Here is a 25,702-nt window from a genome sequence, read left to right on the forward strand (position 1 = left end):
GAATGATTTCTTCTTCTTCTGGATTAAGATATTCCCAATAATTTTCTCCAGCATCAAAGGTACTCCTCCTCCCCCTTAATTTAGCATGTTTGACTGTCTAGCTTTCAAAGCCACGTTACAAGTGGGGAAAAATATTTACCGTTGTGTGATTCTTGGCACTTTAATACTTAAAAGATTTCATCTAGATCTGTCAGAGCTTTTAGCCCAAGTAGCAGATGTTTGTTTGATGGCTACATATCTCCCTATACCTATGCATTTTTGAGGTTAGGAAGATAAAATTGGTTATTACTTTTGCCTTCTTTTTCTATTACTGGCATAGTCTCTTCACATTATGTTAGCTTTTGTTAACACCGAACAGCAGATGGACTAAACATTTAATTTGTGGAAAAAATTAGTACCTTCGGAGACAAGGTAGTCCCTAAGTAAAGAATATATCTCTTTTTCCTGTAGCCATACAGATAAAGATGTCCTTGATGCTCGGTTTCAGAGCAAGGTGTAGCATAGGAGAAGAAATATCTGGCCAAAGTGCAACTGGTTCTTGGCTAAACTAGCTAAAAGTTGCTCACAGGCAGTGGTGCATGCTTTGATTGAAGAGGAACTGCAGCCGAAGTTCTCTCATCATGATTATGTTTTGAAGAAATGGGATTTTATTGGGAATTCTTTTTTATTTAAATGGCTAAAATAGAAAGTTGGAATATTGCAAAGAAAAGTAACATTTCTCTGAGATTAGGAAGTGCTAAAAAAAATTACTCCACCATCCTAACAAGAACAGACTGCTCAGAATGTAGAGGGGGAGAACTTGAAATTATCCACATTCCTTCTTGCAGATTTTATATCTCTAGGAAATTTTACATATTCTTTGCAGACATAATTGTGGGCATTTCAGACAATAGTACATCCAATTAGAATACAACTCTATAACATTGCTTGAAATCAGTTGTGATACTTTAGTATTTTTAGAGACTAAATGTTTACAATTAAAAACATCCTGCTGCTGCATATTATTGTAACTCCTATACACTAATTGGAATACAATAATGACAGTGAAAAAGTCTTTGTGAAGAGTTAACCATTTTTAAAAACTTCTACCATACCAAATAATCTGAATTTCTAAGATAAAATTTCAAGTCTTCTCCCTTCTTCCCCTGACATTCCTGACACCATATGAAACACAGATAAAGTCAGAATGTTTGCTTTAATCAGAATGATTAATAACTCAACAAAAATATATTCTTGCCCAATAAGATACTCAAATTCATATGCACTGCTGAGTAAACTTTTTAAATGAAGATCTTAAATTGTTAAAAAGGCATTATATTCTATTGCTGCACCAGACTATCAGAGCTTTCCTCTGTACATTTAGAAGATGGTTCTTTTAAAGATTAAATAATTATTTTGAAAAAGAAAAAGCTGTTTAAAAAATCAAATAAGAATATATAATTTCGTCTTCAAAATAATCTACTTACATTTGGAAAAGAATGACTCTAGATTTAAGGTTTTATTTATTGATTGTTGACGAATACAATAGATTTTACAAGGAACAACATTAGATTACAAATACACAGGCAAAGGAAGAAAGCTTATTTGAAAATATGTACATTTCATCCATCAAATTTTATATCTTGGTATTATATTCTTTTCTTTATAAAATGTTTGTGTTATATGAATCAAGATACTTTATTTGAGAGAAATTGTTGTTATTGTTCTCTGGATGTTTCCCTTACTAAAATTATTGATCTGCAAAATCATTAATTTCTCTTCGCAACATAAGAAGTAAAATAGTATTTCAGAAAGATCATTGAATTATAGAAGATTTAGGTAAATTAAATACAAATGCATTTGACATTATAGGAGACAGGAACCTTTGAACAGTGCTTCTTATTAGAATTTCGCAAACACTGTAAAAATTATATAACTTTTTTTACTCAAATTATTTGATAATTAATGTTATTAGTTTACTATAGTAAAGGCAATCTACCTAGAGAATTTATTTATTTATTTTGTTCATTGTATTGTATTCATTTTAATTCTCTGATTTTGTACTGAGATTTTGGTAATATGTTATTTAATATGTCTATAAAGGTGCAAAAAAAAAAAAACAGATTTTCCTATAAACATTACTGTTTTTGCTGAATTCTCAATTCTGAGCTTTCACAATTTTTTTGGCTGGAAAGCCAAACAATTCAAATAGGCTCATGCAGCATAATCAGTATGAATAAAGACAGTAGCACAAAGATGACTTTCATTACAGTTATACTGTAGAAATGTACTGCAAATATTTCTTTAACAACAAATAATAAAAAGCACGAGTATTTTAGATTAAATACATTCACAAAAAGCAGTTAAGAGAGAGAGACAACAGAAAAGCTTTCTATTCAATAGTCTATACTAGTGAACTACATTGCAAATTACACTCTTGGCAGGTGTCTGACTTTCCTGTGGACAAATTAATAACATTTGACACATTTGGAAGGCTATAAGCCTTCTAGCCATTGACCTTGTTATTCTTACTTTTTGAAAGTTTTAAAGAGACTGACAAACATCTATTTAAATGAAATCAATGGGGGGGGAGAGGCAGTTGCTGCTATTACAACATATAATACTATTAAACCAGGCGTTTTTGTTTAAACGATTCTCAGCTCTTCAGTGGAATTTGCCCTCTTTCTCATTAGAAGTGTGTAAAATGTTACAGATCACAGTACAAGAGGAGAAATCAATTTATGGTCAGGAAATCATTCAAGAGCTGAGGAAGAGGCCATGTCACTGCTTAATTTCCAAGCTGCACTGCAGCCACGTTCCTTTGTTCTGATGCAGAAGGAATGTTCTTATTGATGGACAAACTAGGAAAAGTTTGGAGACATACCTCACATAAACCAATAGCAACATTCAGGAATAAAGTGAATAAAATAAGCTGTATTTTTTAAATATTAGGATAACACAAACTGCCTTTGTTTCATCAGTGAAGAAATCGGATACTCATTTTTTGTTCTACATCCACTTTTTCCAAAACCTGTAAAAAAAGAACAGTTAGAATATTCCAGTTTCACTTCATTTTGTTTAAACTTGCTATTCTACAAAGGAATCTTTGTATTTTTCCTGACTGGGAATGCTTCTTTATGCTCTGCATAAATGTATGTATTTTTTATTCTCAATTAGAGACACAACCAAAGAGCAGCCCATCAAATTTATCCAATCTGTCCACAAGGGAGTTCATTACACTGGATCCAAAAAGTAGCTGAAAAAAATCTCTTCAATGCTTTTTGACAGCACAGGAGGATCAGGACTGGCCTGAATTTTCAGGGAACTTTATTTTGAAGAAGCAGGCCAGCCACTGAAAAGGTCTGAGCCCTTGGTCTCTGCAGATGGTGTTCTCTTGGGATCCAGAATTTCAATATCCATCTAAATACCTTTCTAAATCATCAAAAAAAAAAAGATTGTTATACTAAATGTTCTTGGTATAGAAAACCCTTAGTTAGCTAGCTATGATTTTTTTTTTTTTGATTTATATGCCGCCCTTCTCCGGAGACTCAGGGCGGCTTAAAATGCGTTAAGCAATAGCCTTCATTCTTTTGTATATTTTATACAAAGTCAGCTTATTGCCCCCACAAACTGGGTCCTCATTTCACCTACCTTAGAAAGGATGGAAGGCTGAGTCAACCTTGAGCCTTGGAGAGATTCGAACCAGCAGAAATTGCAGGCAGCTGTGTTAATAACAGGGTGCACTAAACCACTGTACTATCAAGGCTCTTTTAATATATATCGTTTATATATCTTTGTTGTACTATTGATATCTTGGTATTGATACTGTGCTATTGATATCTTGCTTTTGATACTTTGAGCTGTAGGAAATAGGCAGTATACAAAAATAAATAAATAAATAAATAAATAAATAGTAAAATAAATATGGCCAAATATCAATAGTATGTAGGGAAAAAACAATCTGGAGAACATTTAGAGGAAAATGTTCTTCTGATTGTTATAAAACAGAATGGCAGATATACTCTTAACACTTGAGCAAACAGATTTACTGATTTGAAAGTTATTACTGACTTTTACAAACTCTGCAAAGGAGATTGCACTGTCACCATCTTGATCAGCCTCCTGGATTGTTCTATCAGCAATACTACCAAGTTGTTCATCAGAGATATTTACACCAACCATCATCCGCAAGACCTGTAATGGACAAAAGTTCAAGGAAAATGAGAGTAGCTTTTGTTTTAAATTCATACTATTAGAAAGAGTCTATTAATCTCATCGCTTGGAAGGCCACCTACCACCCATTTAAATACATAAATTTAAGTAGAACATGAAAACCTCATTTCTAGATGAAAGGACATCAGCCTACATCCATTTTGATACCATCAATAGAATCCGGTATTTCAAAGATAAGTTATCTAAAGAGGTATTGTTACCTTGAAAATTCAATCAAACTAATAAATAATACTTATACATTTTCCAATGCCTGGACACAATTCTCAAAAGTAGTTAGTGTAGGCATAATGAATGAAGTGGGCAACTTGCATTTCTCATTACTTAAACCACCCTAGCTACAGCAGATGGGAATTAGCATATCTGGAGGGTAGCACACTACTCATAATATACAGACATGGATTTCAACCAAAGATTTATCCAGAAAGAATAATTTGCTGAAGCTTTTACTTAAGAATAACTATGCAAAATCTTTAGAACAGTTTCAGAAAAAGAAACAAATTCAAAACCACAGGGAATTACAAAATCAAAATTATAAAAATGACTTTACCAGACTAGAAATGTGAGAAGAAATACCTACAGAAACAAGAGGTAGGTAGAACCCAACTACTGATTGCTTAATGACCATTTGAAGTTGTGATGGACTAAAAAACAGTTACTTACAACCCATCCTCAAAGTTACACTGCCGTAACCACACCCCAGATATCAGGTGAGTGCATTTTGGGTGTTTAGCAACCAGCTCATATTATTTACAATTGGTTGCATCATCCCATAGTTAAATGAATTTATTGAAAAATAAATATAGAAATGCCCAACTGATAAATGTTGTATGTTCAGTTACCATTCAATCTTATCCATTAAAAATGATCACTTAGAGCAGGGGTCCTCAAACTTTTTAAACGGGGGCCAATTCATGCTCCCTCAGACTGTTGGGGGGCCGGACCGGCTGGGTAGGTGTGGCTAGGTGGGCATGTGACCAGGTGGGCATGGCCAATTTAACAGTCCATTAAACAATGCACACAAATTAAACTTTAATTTGTTTTGGTTCTGGGGGTGTTTTATTTGCTTTTGTTTGCATGTTGCTCTTTTGGTTGACTTTTCTTTTTACTAGATCATTTTTTCAGTTGTTTAGGAGTCTAGTGGTCCACTTCAGGAAACTCAGTTTTTCAGCAATTCTTCTCAGCCTCAACGAGTTTACAATCAACAAGTCTCTCTCTGTCTGTCTCTATCTGTGTCTCGTCTGTGTGTATGTGTCTCTCTCTCTCTGTTTATCTTTCTCTTTCTATATATATCTCTCTCCCTCTCTTTTTCTCTCTCTGTCTATCTTCTGGAGGTGGGGGAGGTGAAAAACGGCCTCATTTTTCACCTACACCCCACCTCCAGAAGCATTCTGGAGGCCAAAAATGGGCTAAAACGGGCCATTTTTTGGCCTCCCAAGGCGTCTATGCATCCTGTTTTTCACCCCCCACTCCAGAATATCTCTGCAGGCCAAAATTGTTGACCTTGCCTTCCAGTTCCAGCCTCTGGGGCTTGTGAAGGTAAGTCCTGCGCTTGGCCGAAGGGTGGGGGCTGGCAGGTGGGCAGAGAGATGTGGACGGGGCAGCCTTCTAGTCATGCGCGGGCTGGATTAATGGGTTTAGCGGGCCAAATGCGGCCCGCGGCCCGTAGTTTGAGGACCCTTGATTTAGAGATACAAAACTTTTTAAAAGGATAAAATAAAGTAATTTCAATCAGATTAAAGTAATGTACAGATTATGCAATCTTACTCTACCTGAAGCAGTTCATCTCGAGAAATTTTATCATCTTTATCCAAGTCATATAATCGAAAAGCAACTAGAAAATGAAATGAAACAAGATTAGCATCTTTGCTACATCTGTCATATACAAACCACATCACGTAGTCAATATGGATTCAGACCAATAGACAGGACCATAATAGAAAGGGATTCTTTTAATCTTAAAATGTTGCTAATGGACATTACATCTATGTAAATACAATAATGAATATAAATCTATATTTCTCCAATGACAATTTATATGTAATTTACATTGTTAAATGTCAGCATAATTTTTTGTCATTAACATCATTTACAGGGTGGTTATATAAACCTTCAATGAAATTTTCAAAAGGAAGATTTCAGCTTTCAGAATAAGTTAAGTTGCTGAATTACAGTAAAAGTTTATTAATGCCCAATATTTATGTTGATTCTAATGAAATAGATAGCAGCCATTTCCTTTGCAATTTTGATAAGGTTTTCAATTTATTTACTCTATACTTTGATATATTTTGAATAATACTTTACAGTAATATTCTTCAGTAGATAATATTAAAGTATAGAGTAAATAAATTGTACAGTATTCTATACTCTATACCAGTGATGGCTAACCTTTTTGCTGTCATGTGCCAAAAATGGGGGGAGCGTGGGGGGGGTCGTGCATGCATGTGCCCACACCTATAATTCAATGCCCCCCTCCGTGCTTGCACATGCGACCCCCCCTTCCCTCCGCTTTTGGCACCCAATGGCAAAAAGGTTACCAGTGGGCCCGGTAGGCCCGTTTTTTCCCTCTCCTCAGGCTTCAGAGGCTTTCTTGGAGCCTGGGGAGGGCGAAAACGGCCTTCCCCATTCCCCCGGAGGCCCTCCAAAGGCTGGAAACGGTCCATTTCCTGACTTCTGGTGGGACCGCAAGGCCCAAAAATCAGATGGCCGTCACACGAATGCGCGCTGGAGCTGAGCTAGGGCAATGCTCGCGTGCCCACAGATATGGCTCCACGTGCCACCTGTGGCACGCGTGCCATAGGTTTGCCATCACGGCTCTATACTAAAGTAGTATGTAGACTAAAGAAAGAAGGGCAAATCTTAAAACGAAATCCATGAAGTAGAATACAAACAATGCAGTTCACGTGAATTGCCATTAAAAATGTCTTACAGTGCAATTTGTTGCTCCGGCTGTTAAGAGGTTCTGGCCCATTCTGGTCTTTGCTTTTTTCATTATCTTCAATGGGTCGGAAGTGGGCCAAAGTTCTCATGAATCCACGGAAATTCACCTGATCTTCTCTATATGTATACAATACTGATTGTTAGATTATTTTAACGATACTTCAAATAAATATGAACAATAAATTATTGCTGGTGTAACATTCTGTATTATTCTAATTTTCTTTTCAATGGCTAGAAAATCAAGGTAAGCTCTTGTTCAACCAAACAGTAGTGAACTGCTATAGGAAATCTCTTGCTCTCTTTTAATCAGGAGGATAGTCTTAATTAGCAAATAGTCAAGGTTTCATCATCCAGTTACATGTTTCCTTTTCCTACCACATGGATGTTCAAAAGCTGTTCCAAAATATCTTCCTAACTTTCTGGAATAGATATTGAGGGTACATAGGGAAGTCTTATAGTGCAACAATATGTATTACCAAACAGGGACAAAATGCTACATTTTACAAATGCTACCTTATTTGTATTTTGCAATTTAGGATCTTAACAGAAATCTCAATTAGGGTATATTTAACTGCTGCTTCTTTCAAGCATATGCAATTGGCAGCAATTGAAGATTACAGACACTACTGATTTGAATTTAACCCAGATGATATTGAAGATCAAGTCTTTAATCTGAAACTTTACAGATTAGCATTTAAGAATATCTAGATATATTCTACTAGCATTCTCATGGAATAAATTGAACTCAGATAACATAAAACTTACCCTTCTGGAAAAAAGGCATTGATAATCCTATCCCCCAATGGGTTAATAGCAAGTTCTGGAATGCGTTGAAAGTCTTCACGGCTACGATATAAATTAAATGAATGTTAGCTCATAAGCAATGTAATTGAAAATATCCATTTAATTTTGTATATGTTTAGTACCTATAGCACTATACATTGATAATCAGTGCTGTGAAATCATGAAATATTGAACCAAGTTTAACAAAATATCTATATACTTGTACTGTTGTGACTTTGAAGCAGGGGTGAAATGCTCCCGGTTCGGACCGGATCGCCTGATCCGGTAGCGATGGAGGCAGGTGGTTCGGAGAACCGGTAGCAAAAATCCCTGCTGAGCCGCATAATCATCAGAGGCTTTTTTTTGTACTTTTAAAAGCATTTTTTCTACAATCTCTTCGGCCGAAAAAATGCATATAAAAATATTTTTAAAAAGCCTCTGATGATTGTGTAGCTCAGCTGGGATTGTCAAATCTGAAGAGGTTGTATAAAAATGCTCTCAAAAGGCTCTGACAATCCCAGCTGAGTTGCCTGATCAGCAGAGGCTTTTTTTTCTTTTAAAAGCCTCTGACGATCCAGGCTGAATTGCTTGATCGTCAGAGACATTTAAAAGAAAAAAAGCCTCTGCCAATCAGGCAACTCAGCTGGGATCGTCAGAGCCTTTTGAGAGCATTTTTATACAACCTCTTCACTGAAGAGGTTGTAGAAAAAATGGCTTTAAAAGTAAAAAAAAAAAAAAAAAGCCACGCCCACCCAGTCACATTACCCACCACCACCAAGCCACGCCCACAGAACCGGTAGTAAATTTTAGATTTCACCACTGCTTTGAAGTGAATAATACTATCGATACTTTCTTTAATTTGGAAACTTTTAACTTTCCTATCAGCTCACTATCAATTTAAAAATACAATTTTACCAAGTAGAAAATCTACATTAAATATGAGCAATTTCCACTATAATAAAACTATAAAAAAAGCTTATAAGAAGGCCCATCTTCAAAGAAGTGCAAGATGGTCATTTTTAAATTAACTTTCATGTTGCTACATTATTTAATATCCAATCTCTTATCTATATCTTTGTTTTGCGCCCTACATCCACTCTTAATCTTAATTTTTCGTTCAAATGCCATCTCCATTAACACCCTCCAGTAAAAGCCAAGAGTGCATTAAAAAAAAAATCACCATGCTCAGTTACTTTTGCTTCAACTTTGTTAAAGGTTTTTAAAAGCTTCAGCCTTTGTGTCCAAGGTTTTTGCATTAGCTATATCTGTCCAAAACTATTCTATGAAAAAGAAAGCTCCCTTAATCAAAATGTTTTTCAAACATAACAGGTTAACATTAAAGGTATAGTACTCTACAGTACTCTAGTTTCTTATAATATATACCTCTGCAATTATATTTTATTTGTATTATATAATGTTAAAGATATTGTTTAGAATGACAAAATTACCCCTTCAAGTCTAAATGCACTTGACAAGGAAAAAAAAGTCTGGAGTATTCAGCCCAGTGCTGTACAATAATTGTTATATAAAGATTTATTAAAGAAAGATTGCAACCTAATAACTCAATTATTTATATTGAAAGTCCAATTCGAGTGCTATTTTGCCCATTGCTAAGGAAAGCAAGAATGTTATTTTAAGAATCCATTTTTCACTTTTACATCCAATAAGGCCAATAAGATATTTTAGACACCTCCCTCCTTCAACCAAATTGGTCTTTCCTTGGGCTCTTGCTGCAGTTGCAAAGAGAAAGCATCATGTGTTAGGAAAAGCCACACCACTTTTTAAGAAGTCACAGACAGAAGATTGGATTCAGATTGGATCCTGAAATGTTATCCTGGGACATGTATTATTTATCTTCATTCGTGAGTCGCAGAAAGAGTCCACATATCTACATGAGTGCTCTCATATGCTCCAAGGTACTTTTTTGTTTGTGAACCCAAAGTACAACTTCCTGAATCCTACTCTTAAAATAAAAATCAAATAGCTAGCAGCTATTCTAGAAAATATTAAGACTTTGTTTTTATTTGAATATTCTCCCAATGGATTTATAAATGGACATTTAAATCGGAATGTCCCTGTGTAAACGTTTCCCATACCACATATCTAGTAATCCCACTCATCCAACCATATCTAATTGTACAATCTGAATCCCACTCAACCATATTTACCTGTGTAAAATTAACTAATTTAACTCTATTTATTGATTGGTTTGTTATCCAATTTCTACAGCCACCTGTCTCACACACATGATTCTTGGTGACTTACGAAGTTAAAAACCAGAAATTACAGTACAACAATATTAGAATCTAACATATTATATATTATCATATATTATATATTACAAAACATTATTATATTATATATAATATGTATAAGCTTACTCCACTAACTTTTTATTCCTTTTTGTTCAGATTCAGGTTTTAAAATTTAAACAGAGGATATCTGTCTGTATATTGTATGTTTTACAGCTGAGCTTTAAGTTGAACATTAACCTCATGTTAACTACACTTTTTTTAAAAAAAATCTATTTTTGTCATTGTCAATCACCTTTAAACATGCCATTTTACCCATGAGGGGAATATTATTTAACAGGAATGTTAACTAGAAAATCTGCACAAGTCATAAAAGTAAATGAATACTGAAATGCAAGTTTCATTTTAATTAAACCTTCTTACACTGGTTTAGGTTGGAACTTACAGGAAATGTTCGTTTCTTCCACTTGTATGCCAGAGCAACACTATCAGGTAACCTCTACCCAATGCAATCTTGAATATTTAGTTTTGATTGCTATCATTCAGAACAAATCATACACCATATATTTAACAAACCAGCCTGCCAAACTACAGTTAAGCATTTCATTTTTATTTTATTTGCAGAGGTGTAAATCAACAGATTGATCTACTATACCAGGGGTATCAAATTCAATTTCATTGAAGCTGCATCTGGATTGTGTTTGACCTCACCGGGGGGGGGGGGCGTGGCCAGGTGGGGCATAGTCGGTTCAACATCATTCATGTTGGTGGCTCCTGTGGTGGCCTGAGCGCTCTGCCAGTGAAAATGGGCTCCGAAGCTCCGTTTTTGGCTGTGATGGCCTCCTGCAACCCACTGCCAGCAAAAACGAAGCTCGGTAGAGCCATGGCCCTCCTGAGATCCATTTTCAGTGGCAAAGGCACTGCGGGCCAGTCCTTCGCTGTTTCCAGGGCAGCCCTGTGGCCCAGATCTAAGTGGGCCTTGAGTTTGACACCCCTGTGCTATACTATGCGATTAGAAAAAGATGTCTTTCCATTTCAAGCAAACATTCGTTGTTCTGGTAATATCACCATGCTTTTCTCTTGCCTAAATAATACACTTTCTAAAGAGTGTGACCACAAAGTAAGTCAAATGTAAACACCAAGGGCACAGTTACAATGATGAAGTCACCCACAAATTTTCCTATTACAGTATGTAAAACAAGCATGTGAAGGCAGAAGAAAAAAAGGGGATAGAAACATGTCAGATATAACTGGTTGTGCTGAAGACTTTTTTATTTCAGCAAGCCGGGCTGGGTTAAAAATCTTTTAATTGGGGAATTTTATGGGTAAGGGGTTTTAAATTGGGGAAGCCAAAGATAAATTTAATTTCGTTTTATAGTATTTTAATGTTTGTATTGTGTGTTTTTAATTTTGGCTGTTCACCGCCCCGAGTCCTTCAGGAGAGGGGGTGGTATAAAAATTTAAATAAACAAACAAACAAACAAACAAACAAACAAACAATTGTTATACAGGAAAAATATAAATTATGTTACACCTTCCCATAGCTCAGTGTGGAACAACCTGTTGAACTAAACACTAAGCAATTTGTATGATAGGGACACTTACACATAATTTTAATTTACTGAAATAATCAAGTGTACAGTAATATGTATAAAAAAATCCCACTTAGGTATAGCAATTAGCAATCTAGCTTGATCTTGAAAACTAAACTAGCCTGAGTAGATTAAGACTTAATAGACCTGAATCTATTTTGGAATGCTAGTTGAAAGGGGCCAAAAAAATGAGAAAATGAGGCACTTGGAGATTTGGTGAAAAACATTTCATTTAAAAAAAAGAATTTTCTTATTCCCACCAGTAGATTAAGTTTTCTTTTGAAACTGCTATTTGATTATTATGATTCATCTTAAATGCTTTTGCTCAACAGTAAAGCATTTCAAATAAATATTAAGCATAGTTCTGTGCAAAATCTACTTCATTTTCAAATAACCAACATAAAGAAAAAGCAGTCAAGAAACATACTGCAGAGTAGCACTTGGTAGACCAACCATGAAAGCCCTGGGAAAGTACTGTAATGTGTATGTACCAGTGGTGGGTTCCTCCCGGTTCCGCCGATCCGGTAGCGGTGATATGACATCACCGAACCAGTTCTGCCCCCCTGCCCCCCCGCGTTATTCTTACCTTTTATTTGGCCCCACCCCCAATCTACTGCTGCCTCCTGAGTCCCAGCTGATCGGCTAGAAGGAAAAAAACTGTTTAAACTCTTGCCGTGGGGCTTCAAAGGGCCGCCCTACAGCTGATCAGTGTTAAAAGGCTGTGTGGTGGTAGACCGGTACCTCAAAAAACAAATGGGTAGACCAGTGCCTCCAAAAACAAATGGGTAGACCAGTGCCTCCAAAAACAAACGAGTAGACTGGTGCCTCCAAAAACAAATGAGTAGACTGGTACAGCTCTGCAAGCAGTTAAAAGCCTGGTAGACCAGTACCTCTGCTACATCCTAAAGAATTGTCACATGACCATCAAGCCACACTCACAAAATAAGCCACGCCCACAGAACCGGTAGTAAAAAAAATTAGAACCCACTCCTGGTATGTACCTACAAAGATTAGAATACTGCAAGCAATAGTATTCCTTATGACACTTCATGGAATTGAAAGTGTCAAGTTCAAGGAACCAGAACAACACCGTGAGCTGATCAAAGTTGCATCTTTACTGTTGCTCACCTACTTACAAGAATCTCACCAGACTGACTGTATTCTCTTGGGAACAGCCAGAATTTCATGAATTCTAGGGGAGATCAGGTCTGTATCACTTCCTGCTACACAAGAACTCTAAGATAGCCAAACTCTTCACATCTTCCCTCTTTCTGACTGGAGATTTCACCACATAAAGTTAGACTTTAAAGAGACAGGATGGGAAGAATACAGGTAGTCCTCGACCTACAACAGTTCATTTAGTGATTGTTCAAAGTTACAACGGCACTGAAAAAAGTGAATTATGACCATTTTTCACACTTATGACCTTTGTAGCATCTCCATGGTCCCGTGATTTACATTAGCATACTTAACAACTGACTCACATTTATGACAATTGCAGTATCGGGGTCATGTGATTCCCTTTTGCAAACTTCTGACAAGCAAAGTCAATGGGGAAACCAGGTTCATTTAACAACCATGTTACTAATTTAACAACAACAACAAAGTCGTAAAATGGGGCAAAACTCACTGAATAAATTTTTCACTTTACAACGTACATTTTGGGCTATATTGTATATTGTCGTAAGCCAAGGACTACTTGCATCAATGCTTTTGAAGAAAACTCCTAAGAATACCATGGACAGCCAACAAAATAGAGATCATCTGTGGTTTCGGGGTGAGTGTTCATCAGTATGCTGATGACACACAGCTATACATCTCCACCCCAGACCACCCCAATGATGCCCTTGCTGTGATGTCCCGTTACCTGGAGGCCGTGCGGATCTGGATGGGGAGAAACAAGCTCAGACTCAACCCCTCCAAGACCGAGTGGCTGTGGCTTCCGGCGTCCCGGTATAGTCAGCTGGTACCATCACTGACAATTGGGGATGAGATCTTGCTCCCCACAGAGACAGCCCGCAACTAGGGTGTCCTCCTGGATTCACGGCTATCTTTAGAAGATCATTTGACGGCCGTGGCCAAGGGTGCCTTTTATCAGGTTCGCCTGATCCGCCAGTTGCGTCTCTTTCTGGATCGGGACGTCTTGCGCATGGTCACTCATGCCCTAGTCACCTCCCATATGGACTACTGTAATGCTCTCTACATGGGGCTCCCCTTGAAAAGCACCCAGAGGCTCCAACTGGTCCAGAATGTAGCCATGCGGGTGATTATGGGCGCAGCTCGTTGCGCCCATGTAACACCTCTCCTACGCAAGCTGCACTGGCTCCCGGTGGTCTTCCGGGTGCGATTCAAGGTGTTAGTTATCACCTTTAAAGCGCTCCATGGCTTAGGACCTGGGTACCTACGAAACCGTCTTTTGCCACCAATAGCCTCCCACCGACCAGTTCGTTCTCACAGGGAGGGACTACTCAGGGTACCGTCAGTCAAATTATGCCGACTGGCGACTCCCAGGGGGAGGGCCTTCTCTGTGAGGGCTCCAACCCTTTGGAATGAACTGCCCCCTGAGATACGAAATATCCCTGATCTCCGTGCTTTCTGCCGTGCCCTCAAAACCCTGATGTTCCAACAGGCGGGGCTAAACATATGAACATGTGAATGTTTTTAAAATGTTATCTAATTTTAGGTTCTATTTAATTGGGCCAAACTATGTTATAATAATAATTTTAATTAGCAATTTTATGATGTTTGTGTATCTATATTTTTCTTGACTGTATACCGCCTTGAGTCCTACGGGAGAAAGGCGGTATAGAAATATAATAAATAAATAAATAAATAAATAAATAAATAAATAAATAAATAAATAAATAAATAAATAGTAATAAATGGATTACTGAACAAACCACTCAAGGCACAAATAACCAGGTTCAATTTATAATAATTTAGACACATTATACAAAGGCTTCGTTCTCTGGAGAAATCTCTAATGCTGGGAAAGATGGAAGAGAAAAACAGCAGTAGCAAGCTGGGTGAATGGATTCTGTCATCGTGGCAATATGTATAACATGTAATGCCTGAAGACCAGGTTAGGGATAGTTCATAATGAAGAAAATCTGAACCAGAAAGAAGAATTTGGGGGAGAAATGGCAAAGAACATTTGTATAATTAGAAAGCTAAGAGAATAACTAAAAGTACTTACCTTAGGGTACCATTCTCTCCTTTGTCCAGGCTAGTAAACCGACTGTATAGACGAGTAATCTGACTATGAGAAACTGAAGGAAAAAAAGAAATAAGGCTTAAATTAAACATAAATACCAACAATGGATCCAATAAAGAGTTATTTTACAGCAGTTCAAAACTTGGATTTTGTAATATTCCAAATTTAACAAAGAAATCTTAAAATTGCTCTCACAGAACATAAAACTAATGAATTTACTTTACTTTTGATGTTACTTTAAAAAAACATGTTTGCAATCCACATTTGAAATCATTATTATATAGACAAATTTGGAAATTCTATGATTCCTAATATTTTCTTCACTCTTCCTGTTCAGAAAAGCAGAGAACTCAAAATATATTCTCCCTTCCTTAGCTGCTATATTGATTTGGAAATGGCTCCTTTGTCTTAGTTTTATTCCTTATCAATGGAACTCGGTTGAAGATACCACACTGCTTCCTTTCAGGCAGTTTACACAAAAGGACTGCAGCCTTTCCTTGAACCAATCATTGCTTCCCAGAAACAATTGTTGTTTGCTATGCATAAACATTGGTAAATAAAATAATAATGAGGAAACAATTCTTCAACAAACAGAAGGTGATTAGAATTTCAGAAAGTATTTAACCTACAAAAGGAAGGAACGTTAACTAAAAAAAATCTGGGTGGGAACTGCCCGTTTCCCCGAAAATAAGACCGAGTCTAATTTTCTTTTGGGCTCCAAAATAAGCATTAGGACTTATTTTTTGGGTATGTCTTAATGTTTTTTCTATGTACAGGAGGCCTACTTCTGCTTGCTTGCGGCAGGGCAGGGAGCTGTGTGGCATGCTAGTGCTGCCGCTGCAAGGTGGAGGAGTGGAGGTGCCCCACACATCGGCTTACCTCAGGGCCCATGCAGCCAGGCCACAATGCCCTGACACCTGCCTCACCGCAGCTCCAGCAACCCTGTCCAGCAGGATCCTGCATGGCCACCAGCCCACTTCTGCTTTCTCATGGCTGCAACAGAAGAGGCCATGCCACAGCCATGAGACAGTTGTCAGGGCATGGATGGCCTAGCTGCGGGGGCCCTGAGGTAAACTGGTGCAGGGCACATGGGGCAGCTCCATCCCCCTGCCTCGCCTCCTGGATGTGGCACCAGCATGTCGCTCGGCCTCCTGCTCCGTTGCAGTCGCGAGCAAGCAGAAGTGGACCGGTGGCCATGTGGGTTCCTGCTGCACATAGTGGTTGCTGCTGTCGCCGTGAGGCAGTTGTCGGGGTGTGGATGGTCTTGCTGCGTGGGCCCTGAGGTAAGCCTGTGCAGGGCGTGTGGGGCAGTTCCACCCCCACCTCACATGACTTTGTGTTGGCAGCACTGTGAGCAAACAGACAAAATGGGTGGGCGGCTGGTTATGCAGGCACTTAACTAGGGCTTATTTTTGGGATAGATCTTATTTTCAGGAAAACAGGGTACCTATCAAGCCGATATAGCAAAACCATAGGACTCTTCCCTCTCATATGCAATTCTTGCACATCTTCAAAATCCTTTCTTATGGTTGGCTATGGCAGTGTATTGTGGTAGCATGGAGGAAAAGAAAACTGTCAGTTATGTATGTGTTTGTATGTGTATATGTATACAAGGTCAGAATTGATATATGTTTTAGATTGTAAATGTAAATTGCAGAATATATTTGCTCCTCTTTCCCCTTACTCAGTTTCATCCCCTCTTGTTGGAGTCTCTGATTGGATACCTTTAGGCAACTGGCATTTGAAGCCATCTGATGGAGGTAGAAGAAGTCACCTTGTCTGGGCCATGTGGCTCATGCTGGCTTTTCACTTTACATGACTCTTTCATACTAAGTAGAAGAGAGCCTCTTGATCATGCTACTGGATATTAATATAATCTTCAAACCATTTATAGTTGCAGTAGTTCTCTATCCTCTGAACCTTCATCTAAGACTTTGCCCTGACAATATTCCTCTAATCCAAATTATCAGGTAAGAGGTAACTGAAGTCAAACTATGTAAATAATAGTCAACTCTTTTATATTCTATTTTGGCATACTAGAAACATTCAAAGGAAGGCTTCTATTACTAAAGGAATAGCATTATCTCTATTCCATGAACACTTCATTCATCATCTTCTCCGTTCTGTCTAATCAGAACATAAATTTGCAGAATTCAAAATATCTATGCATAATATAAAGCAAGTAGGCAACCATTACGTGCCAATTTGAAAAATGATTGCCATGTCCATAGATTTATGGCAATAAAGAGTTACTGTGCATATCTTTGCAGAATGCCTGTGCTAAATCAAATGAACAGGAGCAGTTCTCATATTGACTAAATAATGACTTTCAAGAACTGGCAGCTTAGGTACTTATTAAATGATTGTCCAGGTTTTTTAGTTTAAATAACAGAAGTTCTGACAGTTCCAGATGTATGTAACATTAAATATGTTAAGAAAACCGAAACGGTGCTTACATGAAATCCACAAACCACCACCCTCTTTCACTTGTTCGTTCGTTTGCTCATTCATTCATATTTCATACTTCTTAACTGCCCATCTCTTTTATTTACTTCATTAAATTTATATGTCACCCTTCTCCCAGTTCCCAAATAACGTATACTGAGATATTGTTTCTGATCCAGTATTTCCATAATGACCTAGTCCTATCCTCTATGAATTTCCTAACTATCTTTTAAAACCAGCAGTATATGTTCAATGTTGACAGTCTGAATATATATTGTGTGAAATACTTAAATAATTTTTATTAAGTTGTAGTTTTATATCACACTTTTTATCTAGGAGATCAAAGAGATGTACATATGTAGCGGGAATGGAGAATGGCCTTGAAGGACAGAAGGAAGAGCCACTATCAAAGGCAACAGTCAGGTAAGAGGGCCTCCAGGTTCATGCCAAGAAATGAGTGTGAGTAAATGTTTCAGACAGACCTCTGCCTAATTGACATGAAGATAAAGGGAGGGGGAAGAACAATCAGATTTGCAAGATTTTCTTACTATGTTACAATAAAAGTAGTTCTGACCCGTGTATCATTTTTAATAAATTTATTTATTTATCATATTTATATATGGTATATATAATTGAATATGTTTCTCAATGGCATAAAATGATGAAAATGATATAAAAATCATTAAAACAATTAAACATAGCTAAAAGATATATATATTAAAAAACATTAAAATGAAGATTGTGGAGAATAACAATCACCTCAATACAATACAGCCACCTCATAGGCTTCCCATATTTTAAGGGCTTTCTATAAAGCTAGCCAGGGTGGTGGCTAATCTCACTTTGGAGGGAATGACAACATTTTAAAAAATATATTTTATTTATTTATATATTGATTTTAATACTAATACTCCTCCTTCCACCTATGATCCCCACACCAATATCCCTGTGTTGAGCTGAGAGAGAACGTGACTGCTTCAAAGTCACCTCACCAGACTTCATAACTAAAATGGGATTAGAACTCACAATCTCTGGTTTTTAGCCTGGTGCCCTCAACCACTAAACAAAAAGATATTCCTTCCTCCAATTTTATCACCATAATAATCACTCTGTAAGCACTGTGTGAACTCCTGTCCGGAGCCATAATCTTTAACCTTGGATCTCATAAGGTAGAAAATTTCTTTCCTCATGACCTTGAAAATAGAATTAGGTTTTTTTATGTAATAACACTGGTCAAGTAAGCAATGATCAACCATTATGCCAAGATCCCTTACCTGTATCTTGGTATTACTTATCCAGTCCCTAGTTTCAGACTGTTAATCTGAATTATTGATTGACTACAATCCCAGCTCCTAAAGTTTCTTAATCATTTTCTGTTGCAGTGAAAAACGCTAACATCATTTAAAAATTAAAATGAAGAAATAATAAATCAGTCATGAGTTGGATCTTTTATTGCATAACAACCAAATGTGTCACATCTTTTGATGAGACTTTGCAAAATATTCTAAAAATCCAAGTTCACAGTGTTTCCTAGTCTGCTGTTAATTTATTTGTACTGATTTAGCCTACTGTTAATTTATCTGTACTGATTTAGTATCCCTATGATAACTAAAGTAGGTTTTTTTACACTGAAATATACTAAATAGTTTCCAAGGATTACTCTAACATTTGCTGTAGTTAAGAACTGGAGAAAAGAGATGCAAAGTACACAAGCAGTCAATTGTTGACAGACTTTATCACCTGCACAACCAGGAAGTTCAGCATCTTAATTGAGAAAATTGAATTGTCTGCTGTGAACTTTTGTACCATAATGAGATTTAAGCATTCTTTATCCCAACGACTCCTATTGCAATAGGTCTCTGAGAGCGGGTTTAGAAGACAAGTCTTAAGGAGGAGGAGAATAGTATGAAAATTAGTTTTTGCGACCAGGTGAAGCAGGAATTAAGACTAAAAAAATGAAAAGGTAAAGTCTAATTAGCTGTTCTGAAACAAGATCAACAGTGAAACAGCTGCAAATACCAACTGACTCCATAGGGAAACCCCTAAAAATATAACTCCTAACCTACCCTATTATCAATTAAGCAACAGATACATCCACTTCAGTAGTGGATTTCAAATCCTGGCACTACCGGTTTGCTATCGGTAGCACGTGGCACTTCTGCGCATGCGCAGAGCATTTTTGATGACGTCTGGGCGGGTGGACGGAGCCTCCCGCCACCACCACTACTGGTTTGCCCGATCCGGGGCGAACTGGGAGCAACCCACCACTGATCCACTTCAACAAACACCAAAATGTTACTTATTGATTCTGTTTTTGATATTCTAAGTACAGTAACAGAGAATTTTCTGTTTATACACCTCAGCACAGAGGCTGAGGTCTTTATTATACAGGGACACTATTGACTTATAAATCATTGTTTTGAGTTCTAATATTTTTATGACAAAGCAACCCTATATTACTCAGTGTCTGTAAGTTAGCTGTCATCGTTGATATTTAATAACCAAGGTAGTATTTCATTTAATTATTAAGAGATTTAAACTACCGAGGAACACAAATTGTAGGTCTCAAGTTAGAACTAATAGTTGGAATAAAATCTTTATTAAAAACACCTTCGTCTAATTCAGTATGGCAGTTCTTACATTAAAGTGCTCGATTGGCTTCTCTAACATAGAACTATGTCAAACCAAACACACACACACACGCACAAAACACTGAACATTTGCAAGTAACTTCAAACTATATAACTCGTCTTTCCTCTATTATAAGATGGCATTGCCTAATATACCCCACTCTTTTTGAGAACAGACAATCCACATTAGGACCCAACTCTTCCACAAAACTACTAGGAGGCCCCAAGCAACTTGCTCTTTTAGCTTTAATTCCTTAACTATAAAAAGGAAATTACAATGTTATTGGGTTGTTCATCTTCGTTAAGATAAAGGCTGCAGCATATTTTGAGTTAAAGGTACAGCATATTAAATTATTAAAACTATGATTAAAACCTCTTATTGCATTCATACAATTAGGGGAGGATGGGGAGAAGCAAAAATTCCAAATTATATATATATATATATTTATATATTTATAAATATAAATTATATTTGCTAATTGTGCTTTATTTATTCCAGGACATATGAGGATAAATTATAATATTTATAAATAATATGCTAATGCATATTATTTATGCATTTTACATATATAAAAACAGAGATTCCTAAAGTAATAGATCTAATTCTATGGAGGAGAAATAGAAATGAAATAATATGTAAGATTAATATATTGTTATATGACTAAAATATACCGTATTTTTCGGAGTATAAGACACATTTCCCCCCCAAAAGAGGCTGAAAATTTGGGTGTGTCTTATATTCCAAATGTAGCTTTTTTTCAGCCCTGAGGCATTAACGAGTGAAGCGATCTTTCGAGCTTCGCCTGCTTTTCTCATTGCTTCTCTTTCCAAAGATCAGCTGTGCTTTAGAAGCTGTTTTTTATCCCCAAGCAGGGGATAAAAAGCACGTGCATGTGCTCAAAACCAGCAAACTAATGTGCTGAAGCTGACCAGAGTGACGCTAGCCAAATGAATACCTGGTAGGCAGATTTTTTCTCTCTATTTTCCTCCTCAAAAATTAAGGTGCATTTTATACTCCTGTGCGTCTTATACTCCGAAAAATACGGCAATTACATTCTATGGTATTTTACTTCCCAGAATGTACTTACAGAACTATTCTGTTAGATTTGATTGTAAATTATTACAACATTGCATACAATCTAAGAAAAAGCACTTCATATAAATATCGATTTTGAATTCAGCTCTATGATTATTCATCATTTTAAAAAGGTCAGGATATCATGGTGACAAATAATGCTCTTAACAAAGGTTAAAATATGCACAAAAGAAGCACAATCTATTCTTAATGATTAACTAATGAATCAATGAGGTAATGAGAGTGAATTATTCTCCTCCCAATATGCTCCATTATCACTACACCAAACAGAAATATTTTTAAAAGGTTCATCAATGCTTATAGTAAAGCAGCATAGAAATCCTAACAAAAAGTTAATTTGAATATTTATCCAATGTTACAAATTAAGCAAAATGGCATTTACATATGATTCTTGAACAATGAAAAATCCTGAAGTGACAGTAATTCAGCAATGGGAGCTATATTCATGTATTTTATTTCAAATAGGCTATTATTGTACGTCAAAAAATAAAACAGGCGAATTTTAAAAACTTTCCTATGACATTATATTCCTTTATTCTAAAATGACCAGATGAGTAACTGAACTGCTATACTTGCTCTAATAATACAATAACGAATTGAAAATACACCTAATAGAAAAAAACCTACTTTTTTGTTAAACAGAAAGTAACATATCCTTTGGCTGCAATGGGGAGTACTTTTTCATAGTAGGAGGGGGTAGTGGTGTTCATCTAAACATAATTTGGCATCTGTACAACAAAGGGCTCATCCTCATGTCCTCTTAACTACAGCATGAATATATATTGTAAAAAATATATACTTATGTCCCCATGATGCTGTCTTCCTTTCATTCCCAGACCACAGATGAAGCAGTTTAAAATCATACATAATTATTTCAATTTTAAAGTTGTGTTTTCTTCCTTTTCTCAACTCAGTTTTTTACTATGGGCAATAGAATAGAATAGAATAGAATAGAATAGAATAGAATAGAATAGAATAGAATAGAATAGAATAGAATAGAATAGAATAACAGAGTTGGAAGGGATCTTGGAGGTCTTCTAGTCCAACCCCCTGCTTAGGCAGGAAACCCTACACCACTTCAGACAAATGGTTATGCAACATCTTCTTAAAAACTTCCAGTGTTGGAGCATTCACAACTTCTGAAGGCAAGTTGTTCCACTGATTAATTCTTCGGTCGGGAAATTTCTCCTTAGTTCTAAGTTGCTTCTCTCCTTGATTAGTTTCCACCCATTGCTTCTTGTTCTACCCTCAAGTGCTTTGGTTCTATCCTTGGGCTTTGTGTCAGCCCGAGATATTGAAATATTGCTATCATGTCTCCCTTAGTCCTTCTTTTTATTAAACTAGGCATATCTTTTCATTAAACTAGACATGTTAGACATACCCACTACATGGAAAAATTCAGTGATAATGTGCTTGGACAATTTTGTTAAAGGTAAGATCTGCCCAGCTCTTATGAGTTACCTAAGCCTGCTGTAACCTTGCCTCCTTTTCTTTACCCTGTCTCCTAATTTTATTTTGGCTTGCAAAGAGACTGGACACCTGACTTCTGTAGAGGCATCTGTACATGTGACAGATTCTTTCCAAACATTTGTGAGATCTCACACAAGATCCTTATATACACTAATGTAATCCTCTTAAAAAAATTAGACCTGTGTTTACAAAACAGAACTTGCATTCCCTTTGAGAGAACACAATGTCTGTATTGCACACAAAGTCATTTTAATCACAACTTTGTTGTTGTTTTTTCGCCACAACTTTTATATGGGGAGGGTTGAAAGAGTAGAAATGTCTGGCAGCCAGCCCCTTCTGAGTTCCAGGCTCCTCACATCAGAAGGCAAAAAGAACATGGAAGCATTGTGATACCAATGTGCTGCAGCATTCTTTTAGCTTACTATTATTGCATCAGATCTTTCCCTTATTTGATCTGGGATAGGAAGCCTGCTTCCCCCCCCCCCCCACTGTTTGGAACTAAACCCAAAAATCCAAAACAACCTCCGATAGATTGGATTTACTGAGAGGAAAAAGAGGCATTGCTTGGAGATTGCTGGATATTCATGTTCTCATTGGCCATTCCTATCTTCTTGTTTTGCCCACTTTAAGTTGCTGGAAATGCTCAATTTAGAAAATCACCACAGCACCTTTATACAGGACATTTATCTTTTCTCATTATACTTTTTTCATATCAATTTGTCTTTGGCTTCTGGGTCCTCCTCACACAATTCCCACATTTACAACCTTCTCAAATGGTTCCAATTCCTTCTTATGCGGCTAATTCTTTCATTCTTCGGTCCTGTCTCTGATCTCTTGGCTTGATCTTTCAGGAGCCCATCTTTAGAAATTATCTGAGAACAAGCCCCAGGCAAGAAGAGAGGTTGCTCTGAGCCAGGAGCACCAGAAGAATTCCCTCCTGCTTTGCTGTGAGCCTTTCCCTCCGCACCTGTGACCTGTAGGCTATTTTTGGACACAGGTGTAGTGTGCTCTTTTCAAGTCTTACCTTTAGAATTGATTTGACTGAAACTTTACACAGGTTCAAAATATTCCCATGCCTAGGACCTGATAGTTGGGCAATGTAATAGGTGCGAAACTCACCTTTTAAAGCCCCCACCTATACTTGCATAATCTTGCTCCTCTCCCTATTAAGGAAAGTGCTCGACGGTTGTTTTTCCCCACAGGCAGGCAAGGCGACACTTAATAAAACAGGAAATGAAGCAAGAGGAATCCACCAATTGGTTTTCTTAACTTGTTCTACATTAAAATGGACAAGACAGTCCCATTCAGGAGGCCCTACCTTACCTGGCCTGAAGCAAACTACGAAATAACCATCAGAGCCACCAATTCCCTGCCGGCATAGCTTTTCTGCCGACTCAAGGACCGGGGAGGCATTTTAACGCGCCCAGATATCTAGCCTTGTCCCAAATGTCGTAAAATAGAATCGTTTCCCCCAAATGCCAGGCTCTCTGGGTGTCCTGTGACCGGATATAAGGCATACCAAGACGCTTCGTTCTTCCATGACCCAGGTTTTTTTTTGGGGGGGGGGGATGCTCTGGGTCGCGCCGACTCAGACGACCGATACCGGCCCTCGTTGAGCAATACGCGCAGGCTAGGGAGCGGGAGAGACAGCTGAGTGGTCCCGCATTTAGCCCAAGGTGACCCGGAGACCCGAGGAAGGGCTTCGAGCCAAGTGATGGTCACGACCGGGAGAAACCACAGCGCCACTTCGCTCAATCCGGCCCCTCAATCGTCCGATGGAGTCGAAAACGCGGAAGGGCTCGTTTGCCTCGTTCGTGCCGGGGCAATGAAAGCTTATTCAGGAAATTTGCCCGGCCAGAATCCCAAAGGCGAAGGTCAGCGCTCTGCATCTGGCGACGTTGCCGCCGCCGCCGCCTAAATCGTTTCTAATCGATACTCACAGCCCGTCTCCTTCTTGATCTCCTCGATCTCCTCGTCCCTAAGAAGCGTAGACGCCCGAGAGCCCATCGCAGCCGCTTCGCGAACCGTCAAAAGGAAAGCTCCAGTCGCTTGGCCTAGAGCCGGCGCCGGAACCAATCAGCTGCGCGGACGTCGCGCGAGCTCCCGGCGATGCAACTGACAGGAACGCGCGACGCCCCCTCCCCTCCCCTCCTCTTTTATCATCCCGAAGTTCCCCGCCCACTTCCCGCCCCGCCCCTCTATCGTTGCTTCTGCGCAGAGGGAGAGGCTCGCATTTCGGGTCGTTATCAGTCTCGCCCTCGAGATCCGTTCTGGCGTCATCGGGCGGGCGAGTCTCTCACCCTTGTCCCCGAAAAGTACGGAGTGCGGAGCCACAGCGCCGGTTATACTTCCCTTATAGGTCAAGTTGGTTTTGACCCCTTTAAGGGGTTTTCCTTGGCTCCTAACGTGGTGACATGCGTTTTTTTTTAAAAAAAAAAATACTGTGTCTTTACAGTACAGAATATAGCATTGTGAGGATTGTAGTTGCGGGCTCTTAAAAGCCTTTTTATGGTTGCTCGCTTTACTCCGGCTGCCTGTCTGCTGCCAGCAAAAATGCAGTATATCTCAACCGATGAGACGCAGAAATCCTGAGAGCCGTGGCTTGCCCACATATGTCCACATAGTCTCCACAATGGCTTGAGATCCGATTAATTGATGGATGGAGGAGTCCTCTGGGCATGAAGAAGGAAAAAAAATCAGCTTTGGTGGTGTTAATTTATGTCCTAGATGAATTTGCTTTCTAAAAAAGCAGGCTGACAGTTTTCCTGCAAAGGGTTTCCTAATCCTTGTTAAACCTTTAAGGGGAATTACTTTCAGCTTTAATAAGAGTGGCTACACTAGTCTTGATAACCAGTGCCCCACCCCACCCCCCCAGGTATTGCTAGATTCATCTGGGTGTGGAGTAGCTCTTTCAAACCAGGTTCCAGAAGAATGTGTGAGGAGGCCATACCTTAGCTCCTATGTAGAGGAAATAGAAGCGTTTACTGTTTTGGTTAGGTTGGGTCACTGAGCATTTAACGCTGAAAGGTGACTGTAATCTTAGCAGTGACAAATATAATAGAAGATGGGAG

General features: G+C 38.0%; 1 protein-coding gene across 1 annotated transcript; it reads right to left on the reverse strand.

Annotated features, from left to right (window-relative positions):
* Positions 1-1,479: 1,479 nt before the first annotated feature.
* On the reverse strand, positions 1,480-24,745 carry CHP1 (calcineurin like EF-hand protein 1). The gene is made up of 7 exons (XM_070931314.1): positions 24,572-24,745; positions 14,973-15,045; positions 7,915-7,995; positions 7,139-7,266; positions 5,982-6,043; positions 4,051-4,173; positions 1,480-3,010 (listed from the first exon to the last, which is right to left on the reverse strand). Exons 1-7 carry the CDS (start codon positions 24,636-24,638, stop codon positions 2,957-2,959), a joined length of 588 nt encoding a protein of 195 aa, XP_070787415.1. The 5' UTR covers positions 24,639-24,745; the 3' UTR covers positions 1,480-2,956.
* Positions 24,746-25,702: the final 957 nt, after the last annotated feature.

Source organism: Pituophis catenifer, unplaced genomic scaffold, assembly GCF_029215685.1.
Source record: "Pituophis catenifer annectens isolate HBS135680 unplaced genomic scaffold, rPitCat1.0.hap2 SCAF_1, whole genome shotgun sequence".
Classification (NCBI taxonomy): Eukaryota; Metazoa; Chordata; class Lepidosauria; order Squamata; family Colubridae; genus Pituophis; species Pituophis catenifer.

Bases quoted from the DNA above. Each gene is read 5' to 3' on its own strand.
- CHP1 (XM_070931314.1), bottom strand. From the start codon at position 24,638: ATGGGCTCTCGGGCGTCTACGCTTCTTAGGGACGAGGAGATCGAGGAG. The intron at 7,996-14,972 runs GTAAGTACTTTT...TTTATATCGTAG, and splicing joins GGAGAGAATGGTACCCTAAG to CCGTGAAGACTTTCAACGCA. The intron at 6,044-7,138 runs GTAAGACATTTT...TTCATTTTCTAG, and splicing joins CCGGAGCAACAAATTGCACT to TTGCTTTTCGATTATATGAC.